The sequence below is a fragment of the Mercenaria mercenaria genome, chromosome 18 (assembly GCF_021730395.1).
Source record: "Mercenaria mercenaria strain notata chromosome 18, MADL_Memer_1, whole genome shotgun sequence".
Lineage (NCBI taxonomy): Eukaryota > Metazoa > Mollusca > Bivalvia > Venerida > Veneridae > Mercenaria > Mercenaria mercenaria.
This window is the reverse complement of record NC_069378.1, coordinates 17,394,726-17,417,829: the sequence shown is the minus strand read 5'-3', so window position 1 is coordinate 17,417,829 and position 23,104 is coordinate 17,394,726. Positions and strand designations below refer to the sequence as shown.

Below are 23,104 nucleotides of genomic sequence, written 5' to 3'. Positions count from 1 at the left end.
TTTAAGTCTTCCCGCACTTGGACTCAGTGTTGTTATATTTTCTGGTCCTTTAGGACCATAAATTACATTCAATTATACTGAATTCCACATTAGCCAGTGCTTGCGGGGGGGGGGGGGGGGGGGGGGGGGGCGTGGGGGTGTGAGAGGTGTTGCATAATATTATTTTATTTCCTCTCATGAACAGACTCTGAGTCAGCCAAACCGCGTCTGCTATTATTTTGCTTGATTGCATTCTGTGCTTCCAAAGGGTCTTCAAACAAATTTAATTTTATTTACTATTTATTAATAATATGCCACTTTCGTTTATTTAATGACTTGGTATATTTCTATTTACTTCTTTAGACATTATTTTACAATAGTATTTTCATCATCGGTGGTCGCCTTAATTATTGATAACATAATTTCAGGATCCAGTCATGGTCCTCAGAAGAAATATATACATAAAGTTTTTGGTCCAGATTATATATGAAACAGAGTTTGAAAACCGCCACATGGCACTCACTAGCTCATTCAAATATGCCCGGCATCGTATAAATCTAGGGTAAAGAAAGAGGGAAATACATTTACACGTTTCACATGTAAAAATGTTTAACTTTTGGAGGGATTGATCTGTATATATCGTCAAAGAGTTTATTAAACGAATTCGGAAGTAAAACCGATCACTGTAGGGACATTGCTTACATAAAGACAGAATTTTGTCAGTAAGATTGTCAATTCAATCTAATTTGAAGTGGTCATTTGAGTGAATTTACCCTTATTAGATGACGGTTATTGTTTAGAATAAACAAGTATGAAATAAAATGAAACACAAACTTCTAATTAATTTATATTAAGTACTTTATTAATATTTCGCTCTGACAGTATTTCATTCAGAACTTCAAAAAGTAACAGCATTACAGAATGATGTAAAACATTTAAACAAATGATAAGCCATCTAGAAAGTTAAACCATTTTTAATTGGGATTTTTTGTCAGTCCATTAAGGTTTCCGAACTACAAACATCTTATTAAATAATACAATAAAAATAATTACCAAATTATATATTGAAATTTGCGCAGGTAGATTTTTTTCTGGCATTTGTGTCTTTTAAAAGAAATAGCAAATATATAAGCCAAAAACTGATTTTTACCTTAAAAATATGTTTGATTCATGTTAGGCAATGTATATTTTCAATGCTTAATTTTTTAAGAAATGATACACTATATAAAAATACAATATAAACCTTTTAATAGTTCAGGCCCGGATCCAAGGCCGGGCCGAGAGGGCTCGTGTACCCTCCTCCACCTCCCCCACCCCCGACTTGGCTGGCCTAAATTCATCAAAGATACACCCTAATATTTTGGCAAAGGAATAATTTTTTTCTCAAAATGTAGATCCGGAAACGCACCAGAGGCCGCTATTTCATACCTTTATTTCAAAATTGTCCAGGGGGAGAACCCTCTGACCCTCGCCCCATCAGTAGGCGAGTAACTAATCCATTACTTCAAACGTTAGACATAAAAATGCACCAAGGCCGCCGATTCATGCTTGCATTTCAAATACTACCATGGGAGAGCCCCCTGACCCCACCAAAAATAATAAAGATAGTACCTTCACCTGTAAATGTAACAGACACCACCATTTTATATATGTATGCCAAATATTTCCAGAGGAAGATCCCCTGACCCTCCTATCATGGGCAGAGCCCCCGTCCCATATCTAACTGTTCTAACGGTGATGCTTCATTCTAGACTGGTGTCCCCCATTCAAATATTTCTAGATCCGGGCCTGTAGTCAATGTAAAAATATAATATAAAAATCATTGAAACAAAAGATAGGGTCCGTAAAGGATTGTGCAGACATTTTACAACTTTTTCAAATGGCAGAATGATAAATGCAGTCACAATCGATGGTAGTCAGCATAACAAATTCTGTCCGACAAAAAGCTTCAATGACTCACTTTTATAAATCAAATTAAGCATAAAATAGATATATTAATGACCTTAAAAGCTTTGCCATATCCATTTATACATAATATAGACTCGTTTATTTTACCATACACATAGCTTGCATCAAAATTATACTCTTACTAATGAATATACATATTTACAAGGCAGCAGTTGTGTGAAATTCGTATGTCTTGAAGCCCGGGCTATTGCGATTTTACAAATATGCCGTGGGTGTCCGCAGACAAGTAAAATCTCAAAGAAGGAACAATTTCAGTAAAAGTATTTTCATTTACAAAGATAAAGACAAAGAAATCACAATAACAACGACTAATTTGGAATCTCAGACTGCTCTGTGTCATGGTTACAATTGTATACATTGGTTTAGGGAGTATATGTAAATGCGGGTGCTGAAAGATACTTACGGAATGAGCCAAGGATTTCGATGGAGGTTTGTGTATGCGTACACGTGAGTTTGTAAAAGCAAGAACAGTCATTGCAAAAAGGAGAACATGCCAATAAGATTTTATATGTTATTTTTTTAATTCTATTTGTCTAGAATTCTAGTGGTCTAGTTGTACAAATTTACTGCAAAGCGTAGAAATAACACTCGTACTACCGCTATGTTGAGTTGTTGATTTTAGGTTTTTAATAGCATTCTGAGTGTCGTGTCCGACAAAAGAAAATGAATGACTAAATAGTAATAATGTAATACAGATCATAATGTAAGATAATGTATGGCATTCTGTATAAAAGGAGCATGTCATCCCATCAAATGAGCATAACACGAACTCCGTATAGCAAGGCAATATACACTCTAAGCTTCAGATCAGAGGAGGAGAAATTACAATTGAAAGAAAATAATTTTAAGTGTATATGTCTTGGAATATGAAGTGTGCCGGTGTGCGGGTACTTTGTGCGGCGGCGGTGATAACATTTTGTGCACAATACACTCGAGGTAAATCCATCTAGTTATGTGGGGGTGGGGGAGGAGTTACGTGGACTTCTGTTGCACTGAGTCTCCTTAAATCTTCAGATTGCAACCTTTGCATTCGCCAAGTTCGAAGTCAATTAATATTAAGTTATGTTCTGTACACAAAATATGACGGACAAATATAACTTTGCTTTAAACCTGACTTTTGGCGTACAGTGTTTTATCGTGGTGTTTTAAGGTCGATGGGTAGTTGGGACATTGTTGAAGGTAGGGGGAGTAGGAAAGTTCTTTTTGTATTTTGTTGGGTTTAACGTCGCACCGGCACAATTAAAGTTCATATGACCACTTTCTAGCTTTGAAGGTGAAGGAAGACTTGAGGTGTCCCTTCGTGCCTTATTTCATCATGAGCGGGTATCTGGGTAGAACTACCGACCTTCCGTGAGCCAGCTGGATGGCGGATAGAAATGTAATGAGGATATTTGCATTTAATTATATTCACCTTATCACCACCCACCTATATTCCAAATTTAAAGTCAATAACTTGAAAAGTTGTGCTCTGGAAAAATAAATACACAGAAAAGAAACTAAATCTTCGACACTGATCTGTATTCCAAGTCAATGCCTTGAATAGTTATTAAATTGTGCTTCTGCGGACACGAAATATGTGGAAAAATTTGACCTTTGATCTCCATTAATGACCTTGACTTTTGACCTGGTTCATATATGCTGGCCATTGTCTTCTATTCACCTACCTATATCTCAACGGGTTTAAGGTAGATTCCTTGAATGAATATTGAGACGGACGTTCCTACATACGGGTCTTTTGTTCTCTCTATTTTCCTTTAGCCACGTTAAAGAAAGGTAACCACGTTAAAGCCTTACGGATAGCCTCTTATAGCCACGTAAGCATGGAAGTGTGGGCTCGAACAAACGGACAGATAACGGACAGATAAACACACGAGCCATCACATAATTCGAACTTTTTTTCCAAACGGGCGAACAAAAATCATGAAAGCAGATATAAATGGAACTTGATATTTATATATATTATTATATATATATATATAGGGAAGGTAGTTTCAAATTTCTACTGAAGTAGATCAGGTTTGGTTTGATATTTTCCTGACTGGTACATATAGCTATAAGCTATAATTAAAATAAAAGTGTTCATGATAGTACTTTATATTATTTACAAAATATAAATTAAACCAAAAAGGACAAAACATATCAAAATTCGCCAGTTTTTAACAGCTTTCTTTCTAAGTAAATCTCTTAGATAAACGGAAGCCCCAACTTTTTTCCATTCTGAAGCATTTTTGTGTGTCATGTAAGCTGCAAAGTATTTTGAAAATCTTTACGTCAGAAATTTATAAAGTACGACCAATTTTATTAATTTTACAAATTTTCATGAGCGCTTAAACAGTGAATGAAGAAAATGCCCTATAAAATTAAAAAGCGTCTGGTAGCCTGTGTTTGTTCTTCTTTTGTTTACATTTGTATCTTGGAAACTAATATGTTCTTCAAAAGTTTTTTTAACTTTAGAAAAATGTCGTTCCTACATCCTAAAGCTTAAAGACTGACATATTGCATGATTTTCCAGCTGTTACTAAAGCAACGTTTCTTTTGTCAAAGAAAATTGTGTCACCACAAATTGCATCACCAGATTGATTGCATATAATTCCAAGTTTCTGTTTACCATTACCACTTATTTTTAATGCAATTTTGGACAATTGGCCACAAACCAATACATGCCCCGCCCCATCTACGCATACACCACAGATATCTGGAAGTTTTGAATCCGTGAACGTATAAAGCGTTTTCCCAGAACTGTCAATAGTAACAAGACCTTCACTAAAGTTTGCGATATAAATTTTACTGCCATCATAACTTACTTCAAGGTGCCGGAAGTCAGGATTTGGATTTTGAGAGGTACAAGTGAACAGAACACGCAGCATTTTACCGGAAGTACTGTACACATAGACAGACTTATGATCTATAACATACAACTGATTATCATGATATGTCAGTCCTTTACAAAGATGGTTAGTTTTCATTGTCTTGGTCCTTGTCATTTCTCGGACATCCACAAACTGCAGCTGCTTTCCTCGAAGCGCTGCCACGGCTTTATTGTTACCTATGTAACAAATACTATATGGACAGTCGGAAAGGTTGCATACACTGATCAACATGTATTTATCATCAAGTTTTTTAATATTTTTGTTTTCCCAATCCGCTATTAGCATCTTTCCTGAAGGCAACATGCAAGCACCTTTGATATAACAGGCTCTTCTGTCTCCCGTTGCTCTAATGTTATCCGTCTGCATAGCATCGGCTGACCATACTGGTAGCTTTTTTGCACGGGATATGCTCGAACCCGACTGTAAGATTTTAACACTGAAATATTTATATCAGTTGGTAACCACAATTTTTCAAATAATATCCTAGCCATATATAAAATGTGTTTCAAGATCAAAAATAGATCTACCAGTGGGGCATTTCTTGTTTGACTGGAAAATTCATACAGAAGACAGAGGGTGGGAGAGAGAAGATATTTACAAAAAAACAGTGGTAAAAGATACAGTTGGCCGTGACCCCAGGGCTCGAACCGACGGTCCTCGGGTTGATTGACCGACACCTTAAATACTAGACAAACGCTCTTCTCTGAATGTAATTGTTGGTGGCTTGTGTCCTGAAGCATTGATCGTTATAGCGCTTGAAAAAAAGGTTCATGAAGACATAATTACTTCAATAACCTTCCAGCATTACAATAAAGGCTAACACAAATATCAAAATATGCCAGATATAATACGTTATAGATTCCTTTTCAAATGACTATTCTCTCGCAACATGTAAAATAGAAAAATCGAGAAAAAGGTGTTCTGGTTTTCAAGTAACTTTGCATCGCTGATGTCATTTGTCAGTTATTTGCTATCCTTAATAATCTACTTAGACAGACTAATATGTCTAACAACAATCAATTAAATATGCATGTACAAACACAAAAATAAGCATCTTAAGAAAAAAATGTCTCTTTAGAATAATAAACCTTTGGGTCTTTCAATTACTATAAATTTCTTGTATGTCACGTTAAAAGAAAATTGACATAGCCTTTGCTTTTATACTATACATGTTTTTCCTAAATCGACATCATATTTAAAGCCACTGCCATGCTTTTCTGCAGGCGTGCTTAGTGCTGTAGAATCCAAAACCTGGGTTGAAATGAAAACGTTCTGCACAACTCTGCGGCGGCTATATTACTTTATATGGCGATACGAAAACAATAGAAGATATATCTTAAATTCTTACCTGTTGCTTTTAAAACGTTTGGAGTTCTCATGCACTGAAAACAACATCATTTTAATACATTATGACAGATTTGATAGGTTATTGAATATTCTAACACGACGACCAGCGGATAACCTAGTACATACATCATGATACACGTAGAGCAAAATCTATCTCGGGTTATTCTGCAATAAACCACTCGCGTGCAATGACATCATCCGATCCAGGAGCGAAGCACGGTCGTAAAATGTAGTTACCATTTTTTTCTAACTCTGTTGATACTAGTATGTCGTGTTAGAATCGAAATTACAAATTCCCAAATGTGATTTATCGTAGAATAATCCTAGTTTTTCGTTTTTATGCGAAACAATATATTCTCACCCATAAGAACTCAAAACAAGGGTTATTCTACGATAAAACACACTTGGGAACTTTTATAATCTTAATTATACATATAAATTTACATGTATATATATATTCCAGTATGGGCAGAAAAAATATATTTAATTTTTATAGAAAACTTCCTCATTTACTACTTTTTGGCATCAATTAATTTGCAAATTCTTGGTAACAGTCAACATTTGTGCAGTTGTACTATATAGTAAGCTGGTAAAAGAGGTTTTCGAATTAAGACAAATGTGAATACCCAGAACGATCGAAGTTTTAATGGGAGCATCTCAACATTATTTAAAGCCACTTTCCATAGAGTCGCAAGCAATCCTATTATTTGTCTATTTTTCATTGATGGTTCCAGACTATGCAAATAGCAATTATTTTATCGACGACAGTTAGAAGTTTACCATTGAAATCTTTGAAAGTACGCCAAATTTAACAATTACCAATGTTTTACTATTGAAACCAGAATTATTTGACCACGTACAAGTAGAATTTTTTTCTATAACGAAGTTTAATAAGACTGTGGAAAGCAGCTTTAATTGTATCATGTGCGATTGGAAGAAACATGTACATATCGGTGATAGGACCTAGCTTATTATGCAACCGCTATTCTATTGGGGGTTAGATTTGGCTTTTTCGGGTACGTACGTAAAAATCTTTCATACACGTATCGCTGAAAATATTTAACGACCATCATGGATTAAGAACCCGATTTTAGCACATCTAAGCACAGAGTGCTTAAAGTGAGCTATTGTAGTAGCACTGTTTAGTTTATTTTCGTCGTCGTCGTCCGCCGTTCACAATTTTACTGTTAGAACTCTAGAGGTTACAGATTTTGTCCGTTCGTAATGAAACCTAGTCAGAATATTATGATAAGAAATCTTTGCAAATTTCGAAACTGTGTCTTTTTGGCCCGAACACTAGGTGTAGAAACTAGATTCCACTTTTCTACTGGATCTCTATTAGACCTGGTTTCAATGTTTGTCTTAATAAAATCTACTTCAAACTAGATTATCAAGGCATCAAAATTCATGTTTCTCAGTGATGCAATAGAAAAGCATTGTTAACCCATTGGAGGCCGTAATATTTATTCGATCTTTTTTTATGATGCCTGGTTAGAATGTGTCCTTATAAAATCTAGATTTATTTTGAAGACTAAAATACGAGTAAGGAGGTTGTGTCATAGTAAAAAAGACATTGTTAACACTCTGCAGGAAAATATTGTGGATAATATACTAGATTTTATCAAATCATTATCAAATGACAAAAGTCAAAATCTAGGTCTAACTAATAAATAGTTAAGTGTATTTAACGCTCTTGATTAAATTGTTTGCCTGATCTGTTTTACGCTCTTAATTAAAGGCACTCGCTACAGTTTTTCCGGACGGGTCGATATTTACCCCAACACCGTGCCAATTTGGTTGTGTTTCTAATCGATGTAGCTCACTGCAGAGTTGGTGCGGTCTTCTGCGCATGCCCGGAAGTGATTATCTAATGTCGCGTAAGGCAAACATTCGCAAATTATTGTATGTTCGCATGCATTTAATGTACAAAATGTTTAATATACTGACTAATGGTTAGAGTAAGTATCACCATGGTTACAAAATATGTACATTTAAAATACTTTTAGTTCAAATTGCTTCAGTCCGTCATATACTGTAGTCTGTTATTTATAACAGCGCTCAAACTCTGCATTGAGTCACAGCTGTTTCTAATCTCGTACCGTACCCGTACCCGTACCGTACATTCGCAAATAATAGGTTTTGTTAAAAAAAGGGCGGAAACTTTCATCGTTCTATGCCATCAAAATGCTTCAGAAACACTTTAAAATCCTCTTATTAAGAAATCTGACGTTTGATAATTTCATATATATATTATATATTTATCTAAGTCATTTGCTCAAACACTGAAAGAGTATTTCGTACCAACCTGCGTTGTATAAATGCCCGCCACACCCCACCTCGTTGTAATTTGATTTAAGCGAAATCTAATATGGTGACCTATCAATTTTCTTTTTGTTTTAGATTTGGTAGACATAACCAAAGGTATGTGCAGAGTTTGATTAAATTCTATTATGTGAAACTCGATAAAATAGCAGAAGTACCAACATAAAACTGACAAAAATATGCAAAAATAGCCAATGGGTCTGCTGAACAAGTATTCCTTTCTTTACAAAATCATGTTCTTTTGATTTCTCTGAGCATGTTTCAAATAGATATATTGTTTTCCGTTATAAAAATGCTTAGATAATCAAATTTATGCAGATTATTGTACTTTACTGAAATATATTTTAGGATTACAGGAATTTTGAAAAATGTTTAAAATATCACCATATCTAGGGGCAAATTAAATTGAAACAAAGCTGGTGACCTAGTATTTTTATTTCATTTTTCAATACATCATAACATGATCTTTTAATACAAAATATTTCATCAAAATCTATTATTCAGAAAGAAAAACGAAACTGTAGCGAGTGTCCTTAAATTGTTTACCTGATTTGTTTGAAACATAATTGTTAATCAAGTCTAGGTACTGTTTAGATTTGGTCATCTGGCTTTAAAATGCGGGTCAGTAGCTTAAATCATCGAAAAACATTCTTAACACTCTAGATGTCATATTTTTTTACATTTCTACATGCAACTTAGTCATGACCTTTCTCTTTATAAATTTTGTAGAAGCTTTTAGAAATATAGTTATCTGGGATATAAACTGGGTTACAAGATAATATCGTAGTAAAACATCCTTAACACACATTAATTCCTATTTATTACCAGATCTACATAGAATTGTTCAGAAAGTTTGTCTTGTCATAAGATATGGATCAAGTCTATAACTCGGTTATCTTGGGTCAATAACGAGGTCACTAGGTTGATCATAGAAAAAAACAACTTATAACCATTTAGAAACATAATGGCTACTTTAGACTTAAAACATTCTGAACAAGTCGCAATACGATTAGATCAGAATTGTGATCTCTAGTGTGTTCAAAGCGAAACTGTTTACTCCAGACCGAACGACGACTACAAACGACGAGCAAATGGCGGACTTCTTTGTCTTAGATGCATACTTTCTAACGTTAAAGAACATATTTCATTAATAACGATAGGTCAACTATTTTGAGCGCTATGTATTATATAATAACACAATTTTTCTCTGACGAGCAGGCTGACGGACGGACAGACAAAGTGAAATCTATATCCCCAACCGCAAAGTGTTGACATAATATGCCAGACCTTATTACCATTATGGGCATGTTTTCCATACCCTCACACAATATCATTAGATTATGTTAAGATGACCTACTTGAAATATCGATCGTCAAAGGTGCCCACTGTCCACGTTGTCTTAATTCGCAAATCTCTAATATAAGGACAACTGACATATTGCAATATGGAAACTGCAGCAAAAAGTGTTTTTGATTTAACTATATACAACATCTAGCATAAATGTAATACTACTCTAAATCTTGAACACGTAAACATAACGCATATCAATAAAATGTTTTAAGTGAAAATTAGCATGAATGTACATCTTTTATGTCTATCTGTTATTTGTACTATAAACTTTCAATTTTAATGAAAATGCTACTATTATGCTGACAAATATTTGAAAATTTAATACAAACCTGTTTAAGCCCAGAAATGCCATTAACTAAACTGAACATTTAATAATATCTTTAAGTGAATTAGTTAACCGACGGTATCTTTTGTTTGTCAGTTTCGCCAGGCGATCATTGTTACGTTTACAACAAAACCGCACCAATTTAAAATTAATTAATCAGTTATAACTATAAATAGGTTATACAGCGGGTACTTAAGCAAATATATTTGGTCTTAAGAAACAATATTTGGTAAAATGCATTTATTCGTATTTAGCCAATACATACACTGCGTAAAGCATTCCTCAGTCATATACAAAGAGTACCAAGAAGAGGTAGTGAACATTAACTCAAGATGTACACGAATACAAGTTTACGTTTTGTACGAATAAGGAATTGTATCCAATTTATATTTATCTTTATTAGTTATACCGGACATTATTTGGTTTGCTTTTTTATGTAAGATAATCATATTTAAAGGTTACTTGCCTTCTGTTTTTATTTTTCGCTTGAGGACGATGCAATTTTCAGTCAAATCTACTCTATGCTCGAGGAGAGGATGGATATTTATCTCTTCACAACATCTTTCTAGCTTGCTCGTTTCGCTTGTAGCTACAACGTTTATTTTTCCATTTGACAACACAGTATTCAGTAGGTCAAACATCTCGTACCAATTGTATACGACGTTCTCATCATATCGATACTTCCCAGCGAACTCATCAATGATTATCAAGCATTCTCTACTAAAGTCAATTTTCTTTACGTCACTGGGCCCTGTGAGAAGTAAACACTCTGACGGTTTGTATGACGACGCTAATGCAACTGCAACAGAAGTTTTTCCGCAACGTTTTGGACCAGCTATGACGACTGATTTATTTTTCTTAAATGTATCTCTTGCTGTTTGTAGAATGTCTCTTTTTACAAGTTCACTTGATGATTTATACTGGTCAAGGAAGTATTTCGTCATAACTGTTGAAAAAGTTAAAGAAAAATTTAATGGTGTTTAAATCAGCCCGACTGGATTTATGTCATATGGCGATTATTATGATTTTATTGATTCATAAGATCCAATGTGCCCTTACGCACAATCTTTCAGGCACGAGAGGTCGCCTGAGTAGAAAAACGTAAGAACTATAATCAGCTGTGAATGTGAGTAGTACAGTATACATTGACTTTTTGTTCCTTCTATAGCTATGTTGAAGCCCGCAATGCCTGGCATCATCGTATATCAACTGCAATTGTTTGTGTTCAATCTATTTCCAATAGTAGATTCGCAAGAAGTGATATACATAGTTATTTTACAATATTTGATACCATAACCTTCCACCTGGATGAATTCAAGAACTGGATTAATTATAACATTTTGCATTAGCTTCTTTTAATTCAACTGCTTCTGTGATAAAAGTGGTGATAAATGTTTGAAGTTTATTCTTCTAACAAATAAGCTAAACATGTTCTTACTAAGAGCGGCACCTTGCCGTGTGTGTTCTTGTCATCAGTAGTTTATTTTCCTAGTTAAAATCTCTATGGAAGAGATATACAACGATACTTTCTTTTCAAAAATATTGCATAGATTGTATTTGTTGTACAATTCTAGTGACAGTATCTAGTATTTCTCATTAAAAAGTTAAAACAAGTACATTATAATTATTTATAGAACGTCTGTTTCAAAGTTATTATCCAGTAATTTGAAACAAACCGTGCGTAGTATGCACTGGCACCAGACCAGAAAGAAAATGCCTCTGTACATGTTATACCCTACCCCTAGGTATTCAATAAGAACATGGTCATGAACGCAAAAATAATACTAGCTCATTTCAATCGCGCATTTCATACCTAAAACGATCAGTTGGGTAAATGTGTACTACTGAAATTGAACAAGTCGAAATCTTCCATTGTGTACACATTTCTTCAATATTTATTTTATCTTATTTTTTTGTTGGATTTAACGTCGCACCGACAAATGATAGGTCATATGGTGACCTTTTATTTTATTTTATCTTAGAAAAAAACGACGCGTAGTTTATAGTTTTTGCAACGTTACACAAAAAAGACTTGGTTGAACTTCCCTAGTGAAGTACCGATCTATTACAAAACCCTTCTGATTGGCTGATGTGAAAATGTATGTCAGTCGTCATTTAACTACACGTTTACATAAAAATGTGTATATGCAGCATACATATGCAATATCAATTAAATAAACAGTACAAAGGTAATTCAATGAATGTCTTCAAATTCAAAATCATAACTAAAATGAATTTCATTCATCATTTCGAGTTTTATTGTGAAAGTGTGAATATTTTGCATTCTGCTATTGTTTGTTTACGTTTCGCTAAACATGGGCACTGCCGTGACCTTTAGACCGGATATTCATTAGGGAAGTTCACGCAAGTTTTTTTTCTGTAACGTTGACGAAAGCATAAAGTAAGTGGAGTGTCTCTGAAATATCAAAATTGAGACAATGTGACTGGTGTACGATAGAAGATAAATTACCGCTTGGTCAATATGCTAGGTTCCTATTCGCCGAACTGCGCGTTTAAGGCGGGAAATGAACGACTGAAATGGGTAAGTGCACTTTACCGTTCATGACCATGGTTCTAAAAGAAAGACCTAGGGGTAGCGTATAACATGTACAGAGGCATTTTCTTTCTGCTCTTGTGCCAGTGGTAGAATATACAATAACGACCAATAAATAAATCATTTCACAATTGAAATATCTGATGTAATTTCAAATATTTTTTTCATAGGAACATTAAATTCAATACATATTATAAACGTTTATCACTAAACATGGAATATGGAAATTAAAGAGACACATACACATATAGTTATTATACACCACTAACCTATTGTATTTCTTTTATTAGCTATTTTTGTCTTGTTAAACGCCAATTATTTATTTTGCCTTCTGATACCGTTAAATTTGCTGTAGTGATTAAAGTTTCGATTTATATGACAAAGATTACACGCTGATAATATGACGGGAAATTTGTTTGGATTACTCTAGATGAGAGAGCACAACAAGAAAAGAATTACCTGGTAAGTTATGGGTACTAGAAAAGCAAGAAACTTGACGGCCACTCTCTGAAATTAAGCAGAGCATATGAATTGTATTATTTTCATTAAACATTGTATCGTAAAATTGTTTAATAAATGTTAAAGCTAGAATAAAATGAATAATAAAAGAAAAGAAGACGAATATGGTACACTTAGTTGATTCAAGTGAGCACCATAAGTGTCGGAAATAATCTTTACAGACAGTAATACAACGTACATTATGTATACCACTGCTAATGTTAAGAAAGCTGGGGGTCGCTTTCCCCAAAATGTTTTATATGTATTAGAAGGCACAGTCAAGGAACTTTAGGCATTTTTAATATATAATCCTAGACAGTATCAGCTTGATGTGAAATAGCTACAAACAAACTCCACAGAAATCAAGAGTCTAAGGACTTTCGTGTTGATCTCGTGGAATCAAATAAACATTTCTCGGCAAGATGTCGGGCAGGCAAGTGTCTTCCATTTTAGGGCCTTGACAAAGATATCTGCCTATATTCCACTGTCCATATTCGTGGAAGTATCACTAGTTTGAGAATACTTTAAATAGGTACGAGGCAAACAGTTCAAGTGCCGGTCTGGCTGCAGATAGTTTTCATATTGTAATATCCGGGAAGTATATTTTTCTAGTAAATAACAGTAGTCATTTCTTTGCTTTTTGTATAAATGTTTGAAGCGATATATAAGGAATCCTTGTTCCAGTACAGGTAATTTGACAGTTCTGAAATAAATGAAAACTGATAGACAGACAGACCAAAGGACAGGAGAATCAAAGACTTCAAAAATGATCCTATGAATATCAAAATGTTCAATGCGTATTTATCAAAAATGTTATATCGTTAAAACAATAGTCAAAAATAGTTAGCAAAACGAAGAGAAAATGAGGCAGACAACATACCAAGTGTGAGGTCAGCCGGGTGTTCCTCAGTTGCAGCTCCAAACACATTCACAACATCTTCCAAAATATCATGATCATGCCTCTGTTTAACTTCTCCCAAGACTGTAAAGTCTGTTATTATCACAATGTGGATAGTTTCATCGCCGCCATTCTCCTTTGTTATTTGTAGCATGCTGTCGAAGTTTTCTGCCATACTACTTGCTTTACTTTCATCATATGAGGTACTTCCGAAGGGATCTCTAAATATAACCAGATCAACATCCTCTGGACTAATAAGGCGCCAGTCTGACGGTCTATGTATTTCTACACACCGTTTGTGATTGTAACTCATTCCTTTAACTGCTGCAAGAGCTATCTCAGAGCACTGGCTGTTGTACGTTCCGGCTATGACAGCGTAGTGCTTTTCTTTCAGTGTTCTCTGGATTTCTAATATCTCTCTGGAAGCACTGAAGCAGTCTTGTAATGCATTGATTGATTTTTCGAATCGAACTAATTAAAAAGAATATAATAAACATGAAAACATCAAAATACAAACTTAAAACTACAGTATAAAATGATCAGTTCTATATGTTTTGATTGTACGAGGGGCGTTCAATATGTAATGTTACTCCGTATGAAGTTCCGTAACCGCTGGGTATTTTTAGATGCAGTTTCCGGCACATTATAGAGCGATTTATTGGAAACACAATTCAATATAAATTATAAAAATCGGCAGGTTCAAAGTAAAAATGTAATCATTTTAGTGGGGTATACTTAGGTATACTGGACCGTAATTATAATTTTGTTTTATCCTGGGAATCCAGTCTGACAAAATTGCAGAGGCTTATTGTATTCATCTTATCATTTTTTTAGTAAAAATATACACACTCAATTTAAAACTGTTATAAACATTTTTATTTTAGTTTTCATATGTGAAAATCATGATTTGTTTCATCTGTTTAAACTGAAAATTGAACTATAGTTCTCGTTGTTGAATATAGAATCAAGGAATTGCTTATTACAATCTCAATATTTTGGACATAAAATTGTCTAGTATACCCGAGTACACCACATTCAAATGATTATATCTTTACTTTGAATCTACTAATTTTTATGATTTATATAACATTGTGTTGCCAATAAATTGCTCTATAATGTGCTGAAAACTACATCTAAAAATAACAAGCGGTTACGGTACTACATACGTAGTAGCATTACATATTAAAGCCCCTCGTAAGATAGCAGTTTGGTCGGTCCATTGTGAAAAACAGGGTGACGCAAATTGAAACACAAAAATCTCAACATTCTACAATGTACTTAAGTTTTGCTATCATTATACTATACACCGTCGGTATGAGCTAATATGTATTATAGTATGAAGTTACTCAGTTAAACAGCCGGAACAAAATTTACAAAAAAGAAGTGTTACACAACAACACACATTAATATGACACCACACATCCGATATGAAATTCAGACGACAATATATAGAAAAGCATTGACGTTTTCGGATTTATTGTAACTTAACGGAAGGTAAAACCGAGTACGTATGATATAAGTTACTGCTAGACCATAATGATTTCTCGTTTAAGTTTTTACAGTGACAATAATAAAATGTTTAATACAAACTAGATTAAGTTAACCTACAATCACAGTATAATTTAAAACAATTTGAATATTGTGTATATCATTTTTTTAGCCAGACGATGTATTCAAATATTGTACCTTTGACTTGTTACAGTCCCTACTTTCAGACGAAAATATTGTAGCAAAGAGTGATAATCAATTTAAAAAAAAAGAACATTTAATTAGCCGGATCCATGACCATTCTTTCAATCAAATATTTACAGAGATTTAGGGTTGCGTTTCGACATATTTTTACATGTTTATAATTAAGTATATTTCAGATGTAATGTATGATTTCCACTTTTGATACTTCAGATCCTTGTACATCTTATGCTATTGACGTCATTTCTTTTACAAACCGTGATTTCAAACCTACCAAACTGTTTTCCTAAATTGTTCTTTTGAGTCAACAAGTATTAAGTTGATTGACATTGTCCCAAAACGAGCCATAGTATGCGAGAAATATTTTTTTTCTAACAGAGATCATTAGAACAGTAAAACTTAAGATTTCACAGCGAATTGACCGCAGTGTAGTAGGTCAAGCAGAACCATTTAAATATGTGTGATAATGGATTCTTATCAACTAACTCGGAACGATAAAGGACGGGCAATTGCACAATAAACCATATATACTTATAATATATTGAAAGTTTTGGTTAATTTGCAAAGTCTCATGGGTTTAATCAATATTTTTAACACTAGCATTATTGGTATGTGAGAGTATGTTGCTTGCAGATTTCATTTTAACTACCTTCGTACTTTGAAAAGAATTAATGTGAAACGTCCTATATCAATATGATCATTACAGTGTATATGTGATATCATTTTTTCTCTGTTAGGCTTAGATGTAGCAAACAGGATAACCCCATCACTTCCGACCCTCAAACAAAGTTAAACTGTACATGTCAAAATAAAATATCAAATTAGGCCTTGCAATGTAAGGTGCCCACAGAAAAAAGGAAAATGGCTTTTTCCTCAGATATGCGATGTTCGCGGTGTTTTAATCTCATTTAGTACTACTCATTTTCATTGTGTCAAGTAATAATTTCTAGTAAACGAAAATTAAATTATATCTAAAACCAAACCACATATTACAGCTATGTAAACAAATTAAATATGTTAATGTAGAGGCGTATACATACCTTGTAAATGTGAAAGTACAGAACTATCAGGAACTCTTAGTCTGTGTCGTTTGTTTTCTAAAAATGATAACATAAAAAGAAAGAAACAATTTCGCAGAGCCAACAAAAAGTAGAAAAATGAATCAAAAGAATGCTATGCAGGATATGGTTATGGTGAGTGCACTTTGTTCTTTGTCTTTTTGCTATTATTCATTTTGTAACTTTACAAAATACTACAAAACCTTCACAAAGTTGTATTAAATTGGCGAGTTTAAAATAAAATCTGAAAAGTAGATCCCTCGGAAGCACCGAGAACAAGGCAAACAGTAAAAATTGCAGACTCGTTTTGATTGAGTCTGCTCGTGAGCAGTAATGAAAAATGCAAACCAATTTAAAGACAATTTCAGTTTATTTCTAACATTGCAATCTATCGGTGTAAACATATCTTAAATTTCCCTTTGAAAGTTGCAAAGTTATTGTCCAGACATTCCTTTTCTTTTCGTATTTATCAGCAAAATGAGTACAAGTTGCGTTTTACAGAAACTACATCTCTGCATGCGAAATGACTTTTCTTTACCTGAATTTCCAGGTTCTGCTATAGTCACACTCTGCATAAGTGAGGTTGTGCTTCTTGTATCTGTTGAAATGTCTTTTAATGTTTCAGTAAAGTTTTCAAATTTATAACTCAACTGCTTGATTATTTCTTCATACCATACTCGTAAATGATCACCTAGATCAGGAAGATGGTTAGTTTTGGTGTAGCTACTTTTTTTCTTGAAACTGGTTTCGTACGTTAAGCCAAATATTTGTTTTGCTAAAGTCGTAGTTGCGGTTTCCAAACGTCCCCAATATGTATCAAAATCATCATCAGACAACCGCGCAGTATCTGGCAAATGTTGCAAGTCGTTTCTGACTTCCCGAATTTCATTGATATAATATTTTTCCACGGGACTCAGCTTTGCTTTGAACAACCTGATAATTAAGGTCACGAGTAAACTGACATCCCAATCTGATTCGTCTGTGTTGCCCTGAACAGGATATAGTACAAAAAACTGATCTTCTCTAATCTGTCTCTGTTCTAACATTTTCTTAATTTCTGAGTTCTTTGTTGCAAGATATGTCGGAAGTGTGGTATATGTGGTGTCATCACTTTTCGCATGTTTGAGAAATATATCTCTCAAAAGTTCAGGGCACAGGTTAACCACAAAACATATTAGACGGTAGTATTTGTCCGACATCTTAAAATAAATATAATCGTTTTTATAATATTGTCACAGAAGCATTCAATATTTATATATTTCCTAAAATCATGAAAAATCTAAGAAGTAATAGAATTCGAAGACGATAATCGTCAACTTATAAGTAAAATGAATAGCTAAATACTTTTATTACAAACAGAAATCAAGAGATGGGCTTCTGAATACACACGTAACTCTGGTATATCCAGTAATCTTTGGACTACCGCATCGTGTATGTATTTTACCAGGAATTTACTCCTCCTTAATTTTTAATGAAAAAAAATAAATAAATATGGAAAGGACCGAAATAAAGAAAAAAGATATTCTTTTGCAGCTGAATAAATCTATATTCAAAACTAACAGAAGATGGCTAAATAATTTGTATATGAGTTAGTATCTGTTTATATCTCATTATTTTTATCATTAATTTGTGTAAGTACCGCACAGTATTATGGCGTTTTGAAATGTAAATAAACAAAAATATCATATGATTAATTCCATATCAAAGTTTCCAACACCGTAGCTTTTCGTCACGAGTTCAGTTGGCAGACACATACAATTTCATTTTTTTAAACTGTTTTTCTTTCAAATAAGGCTCAACCTAGACAACTCAAGCCAATTAAATGTGTTTTTCTAAAACGTGTTACTATTAATACGTAATTATGTTTCAAAGATACACTTCAGTATAACTATGATATATCTCCTGTGTAATTTTCAAGCACTACAGGTAAGTTCTATAATTTTAAGAACAATTTGCTTCATTTTAAACAGAATTGCCCAGCAAAATTTTCAGTATTGCTTAATTTGAAGACTCTGCTGATTTTCTGCGATAAATGATTTAGAAACCGGAGAAAAGACATACACAAAATAAGAACAAGAGGCCAAAGTGGGCCTTAGTCGCTCACCTGAGGCCAACTTGGGCCTAATTAGATCTTGCTTGTGACAAAGAATTAAATTTAAAATTAAATTAAATTAAATTTTAAAAAGATTTAAAAAAAAAACATAAAAAAAGACTTTTAGAAGTATTTCTATTTTTAGCTCTAGCAGCCCCTAAAGGGGCCCATTCAAACAAACTTGGTAGAGGACCATATATTTATGCTACATACCAAGTTTGATGAAGGTGTGTAAAAGGTATCTATATATTTAGCTCTAGCGGTCCCTTAAAAGGGCCAAGTGCCCCCATTTGAACAAACTTAGAAGAGAACCATACAATGATGCAACAGACCAAGTTTAATGAAGATCCATTAACCGATGTATTATAAGAAGCTGTATTAAGGTAAGACTAAGTTTGATGAAGATCAAATCAATCGGTTCATGATACGAAGTCGTTTAATTGTATTTCTATTGTTAGCTCTGAGGCCCATGAAAGGCACCAAATGCCCCCATTTGAAAAAAAAATGTAAGAGGACCTTATAATGATGAATAAATTTGAAAGAAGACCTTATAATGATGCTACACACAAAGTGTGATGAAGATCCATTTCGTGGTTCATGAGAAGAAGTCGATAAAAGAGTTTCTATTTTAGCTCTAAAAGGGACCGAGTGCTCCAATTTGAACAAAAATGGAAGAGGACATATAACAATGCTTACAGACCAAGTTTGATGAAGATCCATCAAACTGTTCATGAAAAGGAGTTGTTTTGTCGTATTTCTATTTTTAGCTCTAGCGGCCCCTAAAAGGGATAAGAGACCCAATTTGAACAAATTTAGGGAAACATATAATGATGCTAAAGTTTGATGAAGATCAATCCAGCGGTTCATGTTAAGAAGTTGTTTAAATGTATTTCTATTTTGAGCTCTAGCGGCCTCTAAAAGGAGCCAAGTGCCCCCATTTGAACAAACTTGCAAGAAGACCTTATAATGATACTAAAAACCAAGTTTGATGAAGATCCATAAAGCGGTTAATGCGAATACGTCGTTTAAAGGTTTTTCTATTTTTAGCTTAAGCGGCCCCTAAAAGGAACCAAGTGTCTTCATTTGAACAAATTCGAAAGATGACGTTATAATGATGCACAAGACTAAATTTGATGAAGATCCATCAAGCGGTTCATTGGATGGAGTCGTTTAAAGATTTTTTTTTTCTATTTTAGCTCTGGCGGACCATAAAAGGGACCAACTGCCTCCATTTGAACAAATTTGGGAGAAGACCTTATAATGCTGCTACAGACCAAGTTTGATGAAGATCCATTAAGCGGTTCATACGAAGAAGTCGTATAAAGGTTTTTCTATTTTCAGCTCTGGAGGCCCCTTAAAGGGGCAAAGTGCTCCCATTTAAATAAATTTGAAAGAAAGCTTTATGATGATGCTACAGACCATGTTTAATGAAGATCCATCAAGCGGTACATGAGAAAAAGTCGTTTACATGTTTTTCTATTTTAAGCTATGGTGGCCCCTAAAAAGGGCCAAATGGACCAGCATTTATAAACTTGATAGAGAACCTCATCATGATGTTACAGTCCAAATTTGGTGTCATTCTGACTAGTAGTTTCAGAGGAGAAGCTGTTTAAGTAAAAATGTGGACGACAGACGTCAGACGCCGGACCATCCTCCCAATATTTATGGCTCACCCTGAACCTTCAGTTCAGGTGAGCCTAAAAATGGACAGATGAAAGATTAAAACCGTCGAAATTATCGCCACGAAATGCGGATGGATAAAAGATTCAAACCGACAAGAATATCGCTACGAAATGATCATATTGGTTTCCACTCATTTCCTTTGCCTACAAGCCAGCTATCGATCTATCTTCGTACTAATTGTTCATTTACATACTGCGGAAAAAACACCGTAATACTGCTCGCGCACGGTACTTGTAGCAGTAACATGTTTATGTTATTGTCGAGAAAGGGGGAATTGGATAGTGAAACCATTATCCGTGACAAAATAATTGTACTACTTTTGAATCCTCTTGACTATAAAGAAAACTCTGATTTACCATGAAGTAAACCCTGAATTACCAATAAAGACATAATTGACATTTCCGATGATGTTTTCGTTATCGTTTTCTATTTATATACTACTAATAAGCTTTGATAATGTGGCAGTTGAGTCCAATAAGTCCAGGGGTGTTCAAAGATAATCCGTCACAGATCTATTGTAAAGCAATTATTGGATTTACCTGTATTGGAAAATAAACAGTGTCGATTGTATTGAGGTCAACTGCCACATTATCAAAGTTTATTAGTAATTTAAAATATGTTTTGAGGTCAGCGATGTTTTTGTATATGTATTGATATAACGATCTTTTATCCAGGTAATGTTATTCAGTACAGTAGCTGTTCTTACCTTAAAGCGACTAACCCACACACCGTGTTGCCAGATATTAAAAAAATCAAACTCTTTCTATACTCACCTTTATGCTGTATATTCGATGTTCTTTCAATGTATTTTTTGTATCAAATGCTGTTGAAAATCGTTGTTTTCCTAATAAACAGAAGATATAGAATATTCGTCTACAATTTGTGATTAGGGGTTAAACAGGAAATATCTTTAAAAGGATGGTCGGCGTGATGTAACTGAAGCACAAGTTTTATATGGGCTGAAACCTGTATTTTTAATCTTTTGGCAATGTCGAAAGGGGCCTCTGTGAAGTTTTATATAAATGAGGACAGTAGTTCTGAAGAAGACAGTGTTTAGAAATTGTGAAGGGACACACGACGGACACCAAACAATCACAAAAGTTCACTTTGAGTCTTTGATGCTTAAAAGATGGTAACAGTAAGCAAACAATATTGAAATACGTTATATACTTTATTTCTGGAATTGTTGGAAGGTACATGAACCCTTACCCTACTTCAGCTTATTATCAAATTTGTCTTTCAGAATATGTACAGTACTGTTTTCTCCGGAAATATTAATTTTAAATTTAGAGTCTAAAATTTTAACAGTATCGGACATGTTGTTGCAGGTTAGTAATAATTTGCACTGGTTAGAAATTGTTGCTGTAATGCAGGGTAAGAGTTAATGACTGTATAAAACAAATAACCTTTTTGTAAAAACAAAACTTAAGGAAAGGAAACTTAACAAAACAGAAATAACTTAACAAGAAAACTTAACAAAACAGAAATATGTCCGGATGAGCAGATGAATATTTGGTTACGCATACATGTTCAAGTGGTACGCATACAACCCGATGGTGCTGTACTTATAGTTGTTATAGGTGACGAACGCGTTGTCATTTCACTCAGTGTTACACATGACTCAGAGTGAAGCATTTTCAGCCTTTCTTCCAATCAGCGCAACAAAAGCTCTCATTATGGCTAAAAATACCGAGAATACCTTACCAAGCAATCCGATTGGTACATTATTCAGATGGCGTAAGGTCATACGAGGTCATAAAATCGTGCTTAATACGGCACGCCGAAAAAAACGGAATTCCCATCAGCAAACATCACGTGATTATCAATAGAGCATATACATGTAGGTATCGAACATCATTATGACATTTTGAAAATAAATGAAAAGACAATAACAATAACAATGTCGGTAGACTTACTACGTTTACGTTGCAGTTAGTGAATTCTCGTTGGCCTAGTATACGTATTATACGTTTTCGTTGTGAGTTCGATGCCCAGATCCGTTAAATTTTGTCTTTATTTTTTTCTTCACTACTTTTCAATGAAGACAAAACGAGTTAGACAATCTAGTTCTAACATGTTCACTAAAATTATATGTCACAATTGACACGTAATTATGTCTAATTACATCCCACCTTTAATATGATCTAAAGTTTTAAAGCTTTCCTGTGATATTTTAAACTTGTACGGGTTAGTTTTAAATAGATACGGCCACTTTTATACGAAAATAAGAAACAAAACAATGAATTAGAAACTAGAGACATACAAACTTACACAAAGTATGTAATGCAAACTGAAAAAACAATGGAGATCAAACTTCGAAAAGATTAATATAAATACCGTAGCCACTCGGCCAAGGAGGAGCACTGTCTAAAATGTAAAATAAGTGTACTAAACCAAAATGATAACGTGATTCCCGTCGAAACGCGAAGACGGGCCCATTTTATGATAACTGATTAAATAACAATTCATAA

The 23,104-nt window shown here is 34.0% G+C and overlaps 1 protein-coding gene across 1 annotated transcript; it reads right to left on the bottom strand.

The window, feature by feature from the left end:
- Positions 1–819: 819 nt before the first annotated feature.
- On the bottom strand, positions 820–21,473 carry LOC128550859 (uncharacterized). Its single transcript, XM_053530778.1, has 8 exons — positions 21,407–21,473; positions 17,397–18,057; positions 16,841–16,897; positions 14,094–14,582; positions 13,175–13,222; positions 10,628–11,107; positions 6,166–6,199; positions 820–5,253 (listed from the first exon to the last, which is right to left on the bottom strand). Exons 2-8 carry the CDS (start codon positions 18,055–18,057, stop codon positions 4,422–4,424), a joined length of 2,601 nt encoding a protein of 866 aa, XP_053386753.1. The 5' UTR covers positions 21,407–21,473; the 3' UTR covers positions 820–4,421.
- Between the last annotated feature and the right edge of the window lie 1,631 nt (positions 21,474–23,104).

What these genes read in the sequence shown, in the direction of transcription:
- LOC128550859 (XM_053530778.1), bottom strand. Translation starts at nt 18,057, where the DNA reads ATGTCGGACAAATACTACCGTCTAATATGTTTTGTGGTTAACCTGTGC. An exon ending in AGCAGAACCTGGAAATTCAG is followed by an intron (nt 16,898 to 17,396) that starts GTAAAGAAAAGT and finishes TATCATTTTTAG; the next exon opens with AAAACAAACGACACAGACTA. An exon ending in CCCGGCTGACCTCACACTTG is followed by an intron (nt 13,223 to 14,093) that starts GTATGTTGTCTG and finishes GCTTAATTTCAG; the next exon opens with AGAGTGGCCGTCAAGTTTCT.